General features: G+C 32.6%; 1 protein-coding gene across 1 annotated transcript; it reads left to right on the top strand.

Annotated features, from left to right (window-relative positions):
• Window positions 1-7,353: 7,353 nt before the first annotated feature.
• LOC149550619 (uncharacterized) lies at window positions 7,354-8,847 on the top strand. The gene is made up of 2 exons (XM_089795124.1): window positions 7,354-7,542; window positions 8,095-8,847. The coding sequence occupies exons 1-2, from the start codon at window positions 7,455-7,457 to the stop codon at window positions 8,415-8,417; spliced, it is 411 nt and encodes a 136-aa protein (XP_089651250.1). The 5' UTR covers window positions 7,354-7,454; the 3' UTR covers window positions 8,418-8,847.
• The last annotated feature ends 2,141 nt before the right edge of the window (window positions 8,848-10,988 follow it).

Here is a 10,988-nt window from a genome sequence, read left to right as displayed (position 1 = left end):
CTTTGCCAAAATGCTTCTTCTTATCTCAGTGAATCATGCACCTGGGAGTTTTCTTTCTTTTCAAGCACCAAACCTTCAATTGTCTTGATATAATCAGAAGTCCCACCCAATTTTCTACAGATCTCTTATGTCCCTTAAATCCATAATTTTCAATTTTACAAGGTCGATGCAGCTCAGGATGACATCAACAACAAGAAATATCAATAGGGTGAAATATAAGCCGACAACCTTAGTATTCATAATATTCACAATTTTCAATAACGTATAAAGTTCTAAAAATTTAAAAAGGAGAATCCATCCCCATGAAACCCTCAATGAACTTTTTAGATGACATTTGCAAGGCCTCGAACATAATGGTAAAATAAAAAGTTTATAAAATCGTTGCAATGTTTGACAATTGCATTAGAAATGAAAATGATGGACATGTTATTGTTGACTATGATCTCCTGACATTTTAAGATCTGTAGAAAGAATCCATGTTGCAAACAAAGATTAGATTCTCCACGCCGGGAGGTAAGGCTTGTGTATCACTAGAAAAGCTAAGATCCTCAAGATGGACATCAACATCGTGAGAAATTATATACATATGGTCCTTGGTGATTCATCTTATGCTAAGAACATGTGATTAAGTTATTGTTGCCACACCACTTCTACTTCCACCATATCTTGCAACAAATGAATCCATTAATTACCTCAACATTTAGAAGATGAAGTATCATTGAAGGGAACGGTTGAGAAGAACCAACAATCCATCGTGCAAGCTTATTATAATTCGAAAGATTGGCTATCAATTTTGTGTCAAGCTAAGACCCGATGTTGATTTTTTAGGAAGAAGACCACTATAAGAACACCTTCATATTGGGATAAATCTGATTGTAGGTACATCTAAAATGAGATTGAACCTCACTTTGATACCACTTATTTGAATCATTTTGTCAATTGAGAGGACAATACCAAAGGAAGAAATAATGGTATTGTAAACACGTAATAAACAATATCAAGCATTTAATATATTTATAATATTAAAATAAAATTTCATACAGTTGTGGACAATCTTGTAAGTGAGATGTATGCTTGCAAATCAATCAAATTTGGACAAACTCATGGAGAAATTGTGTGTTTGAGCTCATAAAAGTTGGGCTATCCCATGAATGAAATGTATTCCCATGAACTCTATAAGAGTTGGGCAATCCTGTGGTTGAGATGTATGCCCATGAACTCTGTATATAAGATCTGATATAAATTGGCAATCTCAGCAAACAAGATGTCTATCCATATCCTTTCATTGTTCAATTCATCTTGAGCCTCTTTTTACATCTTCATGGAAGTTGAAAGGTCACTTCATCTACATATTCATTAGAAATTTAATGGACAGTTCAAAAAATTTGAAAAGTCTTTGCAACTAAATAGAGATAATAATTAATTAAAAGATTTGATTTAATCTAATATGCCAGTCAATTATAATCATTTACCACTGATCTGAATCATGTTGTCAATTCAGAGGACAATACCAAAGGAAGAAATAATGGTATTATAAACACATAATAAACAATATCAAGAATTCAATTTATTCATAATATTAAAATAAAATTTTAGACAATTGTGGACAATCTCGTAAGTGAGATGTATGCCTACAAATCAATCAAATTTGGACAAACTCATGGAGGAGTTGTGTGTCTGAGCTCATAAAAGTTAGGCCATCTCATGAATGAGATGTATGCCCATGAACTCTATAGGAGTTGGACAATCTTGTTGTTGAGATGTATGCCCGTGAACTCCGCGTATAAGATCTAATATAAATTGGCAATTTTAGCAAATGAGATGTATGTCCATATCCTTTAGTTGTTCAATTCATCTTAAGCCTCTTTATACATCTTCATGGAAGTTGAAAGGTCACTTTAGCTACATCTTCATTAGAAATTGAATGGACAATTCAAAAAAATTGAAAAGTCTTTGCAACTAAATAGAGATAATGATTAATTAAAAGATCTGATTTAATCTAACATGCTAGTCAATTCTGATAACCTATACAAAGATATATAAGGTGCCTACTTTCAGACCTTTTGCCACTACTAAGGAACCTTTTGAAAATTTCCAATTTTTATCATTAAAAGTAACCATGCAACCCTCATCACCCAGTTGCCATGCAACCTTGGAACATGTCTTACCTCATATAGTAGCCAATGATTCTAATTCAACAACTTAATCTTAATTTTCCCCTTTCCAACAATTTGATAGGGTTCATTTTCTCCCAAATAAACTAGCTCAAAATCCCCTTGGACATAATCAAGAAAATAACCTCTATGGGAGTAGCATGAAATGAAGCCCTTGAATCTAAAACTCATTAATCATCAATATTTTCTAATGAAAGAAGCAAAGCATCCTCTTTGGATTGATTACTACCAAATTTGCCTCCTTGTTTCCTTCTTGTTTGTCTCCTTGATTTTTCTTTTGAGTCCAACAATATTTCTTCTTATGTCATCGTTTCGCACAATATCGGTAATCTATTGGTCCCCTTGATTGAGACCTCTTTCCCTTTGATTTTCCTCTTGATTGCCCATAATTTTCAAAATTGTTTCCTCTCATTTGTTCTTTCTCTGCTTTGTGCATTCAAGAGATTTCCTAATGTAGATCCACCTGAGCTTTTCCTACGAGTTTCCCCACTCAAAATAACACCAATAACATCGTCAAATTTTAGGGTATTAGAACCAAAATTAAATTACACACAACCATTACCAAGCCATTCCAACTTTTAGAAAAGAACACAAAATCAAGAGAGTCCTGATTTATTCATCCAAATTGACATTTATAAAAGATAACTATCTTAAAACCATATAAAACTCATTAAAATGATAAAAAACCGATCCACCTTCTGTCACCTTCATATTAAATAAACGCTTCATAAGAAATACCTTGTTTGAAGTGGAGGACTTTTCATACAACTTTGCTAGGGTTTGCATCAACTCTTCAGACGTCTTTGGTTTCATAATATTAAATGCCACTAGTTATGTTAGGCATAAACAAATATTAAATCAAGTGCCCTTCTGTCCAAAATATCTCAGTCCTCATCTACCATAGTTGTTAGTTTATTGGATTTTTCCTTGCAATGACTTTCATAAATCCTTCTGATAAAGATAAGTCTCCATTTGCATTTTCCATAACTGTAAGTTCTACCCATTAAACTTCTCAACCTTCAACTTACCCTCGTCTACCATTGCTCTCACTCAATTGTGAGACTTTCCTATAGAGGATAGCTAAAACAAACTTTCTCTAATACCACATGTTAGGATTAATTAGATAGAAACAATAGTTACATGCAAATATATCTGGAATATCAAAAAATAATAAAGTACATAGAAGAGAACACAAAACACAAAGATTTAACATGGTTCACCCAATTCTTTGGCTATGTCGATCAAACAACGAGTCCAATATTCTTATTATCCAATGATTATAACCTGATTGCAATCTATAATCCCTTACAACCCAATGCCACCACAAGAAGCTACAATCTCATCATACATCATAAAATCCCTAACCTTAAGCCATTTTATACAAGCTTTTTTTCATTTAGAAAATTATGGATAGAATAAGCTAACTAATAGAAAAATATATATAACTCCCGACGCCTTTTACAATAGTAAATTCATTTTTTACTTTGGGGGCACTTCCCTTCAACCTCACCTTGTATTATGATGATGAGCATGCTTGGCGCTACTGACCCTAGGACCCTGCAAGGGGTGCTACCCCCAAACCCCCATAGAAAAATATGGGGGAAAACCACATATAATGAAGTGGGGAAAAATTAACATTTGAGTCTAATTAGGCTCCACACAACAAAAAAGATGTTGAAAAATATCCTTGTAGTGGTAAAAAAAGGTAGAAACATGTTGGGAGGAGTAGAGACAACTAGACCTAGGCGATGATAAAGGACATCCTCCTTGATGATGGTCTTGGTCATCCCTAGAATCCCAACACTAGGACCACAAAGTTTCATACCTTTGGTGGGTTCAATGTCATAGACTCCAAAAAATAGGATGACACCAATCTTGAAATAAAGACACTAGGAACTTCAAGTAGCAAGGTCACAGTAGAATATATTAACTAGAAAATAATAACCCACGAATTATTATACTCTAGATTGTAATAAAAATATTTTTTTTTTTCATAATATTATTTGACGAAGATACTAATATTGATCTCTTCTCTATAATTTTTTATACTAATAGCAAAGTGTTTTTACTTTATCACAATTAATATTGTGTTAGTTCTCCAAACATGGGGCACAACTCTTAATCCTTGCTAATCACAAAAAAATACCTATGAGACACATCCAACTATTTGAGTTGGTGACATGACTTAGGACCACATATGAGGGTACCCAAGTGAAGTTGATATAGAAGGAGACATGGGTAACTGCTATGATAGGCCATAGGGAATACAATGTTGTAGATATTTAGACTATATTCTTAGCAAGAGAGTAGGATATGACAAGGGTAGAAAGTGCCAATTAGGAATATGAAACATTATGTATCTAGGTTAGGGATCTCATATGGTATATCAAGGCTATAGAGGTGACCCTAATAGTGATCTTAGTCATACCTAATTGTACTATTTATTGGAAGATTTGAGGAGGATGAGGTACTATGAGAAAACTTTAAGAGATGAGTTGACTACCCATGCAAAGAAAATAACCTTCTAGAGGGATATCATTGCATATATGATCTGGATGAGCTAAGGCCACTCTATACATGAAGAACACCAATTGTGATATTCTATTCCACATCACTCTTGTTAGAGTCTTAGTTGACTCTACAAAACCCTAAAGATCAACTGAAAGACCAAGATAATTTCCACAAGAGAATGTCAAGAAAATTGCTTGAGATGAAAGAATGATTATTAGAAAATAGACCTACTTATGAAGGCAAGAAAATATGAGACAATAATAAGGAGTATTAGAGGGAACATAAAGAAAAAGACTTATAATTTTGACTAGCAAATTTCTTACCACAAAGTCCTGAAATGTTCAAGACATTTACTAACATCCTAACTGTGTTGCAAACTATAGTAAAGTGTAAATAGATCTTTCATATATTACTCAAAAACATATGTATTTATACTCTAGTTCAATGGTTAAGAATGATTGTACATGGAACATTAATTCTATTCGACAAACTCTTTTTTGGCATAACTAATACAACACAAATATTTTTTCTCACATAACAAATATGTCTATTCTTACAATGTTATTTATTTTAGAAACTTATTACAAATTTTAGAAGCCTTTTTATATCAAAGTCAACATCAACATTCATTCATCATCATAATTTAAAACATTAAATGCCTTATGTTATATAATTATATTACACTTTCACAATATTCTTTTATAAATATATAAGATTAATCTCGTCAATCATATAGAATTCAATCTTCAAAATGTCAAATCAACATTTTAAGATATAAACATATGAAACTTAAACAATATAAATTAGGAAAATCATCTTTTAATATGTGCCTAAATTTATCTTGATTTAAATCACAATTTTGAAAATAGATTTGCACCACTACTATTTAACATACAATTTTGATTTGCACTACCACTGTCGGGGGTTGGGATAGTCCTATGCCTTCTCATGTGTTGGATACTTTTAGAATGGAGACCAATACCACTGAGATTATGAAGGAAGGTGATAAGGGTGATCAGGGGATGATTACCTCCCCTATCAGGATTTTAAACTTGGATTTTCAAAACCCGAGGACATAAGAAAATGGAGGTTTAGGTTGATAATCTTGTGGGAGGTAATAAGCAGAAGGAACCGGAGATTACAATGCCCTAGGATACTACTAATAAACACCCCCCTAGTAGTCAAGATTTATCTAAATTGGAGGAATCCATTACTAGCATTATTAGAAAGAATGAGCACCTAGAGGATAAGCTTGACAGGGTGACAAATTTCTTTGTGTGTGTGTGATGCATTCTGCTACGACCTCCCTCCATCTCCTGCAAGCTAAGAAGGAGGAGAGCAATGATACCAAGGATATGGAGACTACCCGCTCGTTGTATGGCTTCCTGGTGGATGATTGGATTTGGCTTCTATTGGAGAACCTGAACAACCATAAGAAGGAGAGTTAGCTCCTGGTCCTTTGTCTTTATTTTTTTTATTGTTTATGTTTATTGTTTACTACTTGGCTCGTGGGGCTTATTCCGTTATTAATTATTGGACTTGGATTATGCCTAGAAATTTACAGTGGGCTCATTTTTTGTATAACTGTGACAATATGTTAACTGATAATAGTTGCAAGTCAATTTTAGTAATATCTTAGTTTGGGGTTTTTTGATGTTAAGGAAGGGGGTTGGTTAATGATATGGTAGTGACTTTTGATTGATCTTTAGCCCGGTTTCAAATTTATTCGGTCAATCCCCATTTTGGCTGCTTTTTAATATAAAAATGTACAATTTTGATTATGCTCCAAGAATATAAATATCCATTTGATTCAAGAAGAAGTCATTTTTTGTATAATTGTGATAATATGTTAACTGATAATAGTTGCAAGTTAGTTTCAGTACTATGTTAGTTTGGGGTTTTTTGATGTTAAGGAAGGGGGTTGGTTAATGATATGGTAGTGACTTTTGATTGATCTTTAGCTCGATTTCTATGTTATTGGGTCAACCCTCATTTTGGCTGCTTTTTGATATAAAAAATGTAAAATTTTGATTACGCTCCAAGAATATAACTATCCTTTTGATTCAAGAAGAAGCAAATGAAGTATAATTCCAAAGAGCATAAGACACCACCTCGTATCAAATAACAATATATAACCCCCATTGGTAGCTCATTGCCATTTTGTGTTGTTGGTCTGTTGGAGGTAGGTTTGGGTCCATTAGTTGTTCCTTTAACTAATGTTTTTTTGGGCGCTATGGTTCACCAACACCATTCATTGATTGTCCTACCATGTTTCCACGATCTTTATATTATGAAGATGATATCTCTTGACAATTATGTAGCATAAAGAAAGAGGGTTTTCAAAGCATAATCGAATTTCCCTTATTCAAAATTTTAAATCTTTTCAAAATGTATTTTACCATAAATTATAATTTTTTAAACTTAAATAAAATAATTATTAAATAATATTCATATAAAAATTTCGAAGAAAACAAATTTCAAAGAAAAAACAAAAACAAGACAAAAATTTATGAGTAAACGAGTAAACCCTAACATACCAGTTCTGTCCAACCGTGTAAAACAGTAGGTGTCATTCGACATAAATGAGCGTGGGAAACGTAACTCTACCCCCCACCTAATCACACAAACCAGTCCCACTAAAATATGGAGGGAAATACACGTAACAAGTGCACTAAGAAGCGGACATGAGGCGTCCACTATTAACGCCGTCTCAATAAATACACCGCCTCAAATCCTTCTCCCCCATTCTCATTCATTCATACTCTGACAATGAGAATGGAACCTTCAAGACTCTGCTGCAGTCTCTTCTTCATGCTTCTCACCTTGCCTTATTCTCAGCCCCATCGTCATCATGCAGGTAACATGTTTCATTTTTGTTAACATCCTTCTTTTGGGTATTGTTTTTTCTATCCAGCAGCAATGATTTCAGTAAGATTATTAGTTTCTACAGTCTATGGTAGCTGTTGTTTTTATGTCTGGTTGAGTTTATGTATACCTTTTCTCTCGACATTCTGTGAGCAACAAATTTGTGATCTGAATCGTCATAATCTTCAACAGTGGTATGTTGTAAGGGTGAACTTTTTGTGTGGCTGTTTTAGCTATTAAGTTTTAAATAGCAATAAAAATAGGGGGAAGAATTTACCCATTGTAAAAGAAATGCTATTGCACTGATTTAACAATATATGTAATCTTCAACAGTGGTATGTTGTATTGGGTAAGTTGTTTTGTAAGTGTTCTTGCATGTTGCAATAGTTAAGTTAATCTTCAACAGTGGCATGTTGTATTAGTTAAGTTACTTAGTGATTATTTTGTCATGTTGTAATAGTTAAGTTGTTGTGTAGTTGTTTTCGCTATTAAGATTTAATAGTGTTTACCCATTCTAAAGGACTGATTTAGCTACTACATTCAGTGTTAGGTTGGCATTGTAAATCAGGAAAGGGAATAAAGGCGAGTTGGAAGATGGGTGTTGATCCACCAGATTACCAGACATTTGAAATACAAGTGCAGAACACATGTGGATTGTGTGATGCCCACAATGTCATTCTGAATCTCACCATGTTGGCCCCAGGAATATGGGACCCCATTGTTGAGAATGTGAGAGTGAAGCATGGGAAGCCCATCAGCCCTGGTAAAAATGTCACATTCTCTTACCATGTCAACTATTTGGCTGATATTGGTGGTATCCATTCTTCTGCAAGGTTTATTCACTGCAAGCTGCCACATAAACACTAATGAAATGTTACACATCCTAACTTTTCATAGTTTGTCTAGGCGGTTCATATGCTCTAGGTTTTCTGCTTCATGGTCTTGTTGTTTTAGCCATATGTCATACGGCACTAATGAAATGTTGCAGATTAATTTTTCATAGTTTGTCTAGGCGTTCCATATGCTCTAGGTTTTCTGCTTCATATTCTTCTCTTTTTAGAGATATGTCATTGAGTACTGTCTTCTGACATTTTTGTAAAGTCATTTGGAAATGTTTATGACTTTGTCTATAAAAGATGTGTTTGTCTTTATCAACTGTGAGACATGAACAAGTTTACTATGGATGGCAAAACCCTAATTCCAATGCAGGAATTGGTTGGGAGACAATTTTTTTTTTGGAGTGCTTGTATAGCAAATCTTAACAGAAATATATTTTCTTTACAGACTGGTTTGTTTATTATTCGTAGAAAGACACTGCATTACTAGTTTGAACAGAAGTTTTGTTATGGCAAATTATATTTTTATCAACTGCGTCGGTTTGAGTATGGTATCCAGACTGGTAATCTCTACAGGTGTTACATTTCCGGCATGCTAAAGCATTTTTATTTCCTTGCCAGGTTTCAAGAGTTGTGCATTAATGACCCATATTACCTACTTTTAGTACCTTTCTGCTTTTGTGTCGGATCATTTGTTTTGTGCTGGTCAATTTTTTTCCTTGTATCATTCATTACCTAGGTGAACTGTACATCAATTAGTTAAAGTTAGTATTCATTTTATTTGGTATAATTTTGTTTTGTAAGATTTAATGGATAGAATGTTCTAATTATATGTTTTTTGTTTTGTTGTTGAGTTGATATTTAAGGTTTTTAATGATATTGTATTTATTAGTTGTTGTAAAAGTCGTTAGTGTGAAAGTTAATATATTATGTGATGTCATATTAATAAAAAGTAGTAAAATATAATTTTATTAAATATAATTTAAGTGTACAATTGTTAGTATCATTTTTAAGGAGCTATACAGACTTCTTGACAAAAAAAAATTGGTGATATTGCTAAATATAATTTTATTAAATATAATTTAAGTGTACAATTGTTAGTATCATTTTTAAGGAGCTATACAGACTTCTTGACAAAAAAACAATTGGTGATATTGCTTCTTATGTGTGATGATGTGCTGAAAAAAATAGTTGTAAAAAAATAGGATTGATTTGAAAATAATGTTGAAGACTTAGAAGTCTGAAATTTAAAAAAATAGGATTGATTTGAAAATAATGTTGAAGACTTAGAAGTCTGAAATTTAAGTGCTTTAACTATTGGGTCTTTTCTTTAAGATTCATTGATTATGTATATTATTTTTTAATCATTTTTTGAATAGTCAATGCCCATATTGGTTAGTAATTAAATGATAATTAATTGTTTGTTTTATATATCAATGATGTGAAAAATTATTATTAATTAAGCAGTTTTAGAATGGAGCATTGGATAGTCTTTAGATTATGAAACTCATAAATTAGTTAGATTGTTTTTTCGAGTACGGGTTTGGTGAATTTTTTAAAGTCTATTTGGAGTACAATAGAATTGATCAATTGCTCTTGTTCATAGATGCATTACTTGAATGTGGTGTGCATGTCAACCATCATTTTTATCATATTTATATTGCAAAACTAACAAGTGTTTTGACTAGGAGAATTCTCTTATTGCAAGAGTGAAGGGTCTAAAATAATCAACAACAAAGGAAATAATCAACGAACAAAGGAGATAATGAATAAAGGAAATAACAAGAGCATGAGAAACAATACTTTTGATGCATTGTGCATTGAACTTATCAATCAATACATCTATCAAACTATGCTATAGATGTGCTTCATTGAATATGTTTCTATTCTTATTCAGCTATGGGTTTGGTGAACTTTTGAAAGTCTATTTGGAGTACAATAGAATTGATCAATTACTCTTGTTCATGGATGCACTACTTGAATATGGTGCACATGTGAACCATCATTTTTATTATTTTTTATATTGCAAAACTAATAAGTGTTTTGACTATGAGAATTCTCTTATTGCAAGAGTGAAGGTGTTAAAATAATCAACAACAAAGGAAATAATCAACGAACAAAGGAAATAAAGAACAAGAGCATGAGAAACAATGCTTTTGATGCATTGTGCATTGAACTTATTAATCAGTACATTATCAAACTATGTTATAGATGTACTTCATTGAAAATGTTTCTATTCTTATTAAAGATAGGGTTCCAATTGTAAGTATTAACTAAGGAAACACATTGTTAAATGACAATCAAATAAACATGTGAAGATTTCTAAAACTATTAATATGCCCACTTGGAGTCTTCAAGCTCAATGTCTATCTAGCCCAAAGTGATCAAGCTCAATGTCTATCTAGCCCAAAGTGATATAGCCCAAGATGACATAAAGGTTAAAGAACCTCAATGAGTCCTAGCCTTTACATGATAATTAGAAGAGGAAGAAGGTGAATTCTTTATTCAAAATGAAAAGTCATTATACAATAAATTCGTGTCTTTCTCGAGGAAGATATGGTAGATTCCTAGGTCGATTTCTTTCTCAAGAAAGATATTATCA

This window comes from Cupressus sempervirens, chromosome 7 (assembly GCF_028749045.1).
Source record: "Cupressus sempervirens isolate cs-2001-9-10 chromosome 7, ASM2874904v1, whole genome shotgun sequence".
Taxonomy (NCBI): domain Eukaryota; kingdom Viridiplantae; phylum Streptophyta; class Pinopsida; order Cupressales; family Cupressaceae; genus Cupressus; species Cupressus sempervirens.
The sequence above is the reverse complement of the archived record's forward strand: the minus strand, read 5'-3'. Positions and strand labels throughout refer to the sequence as shown.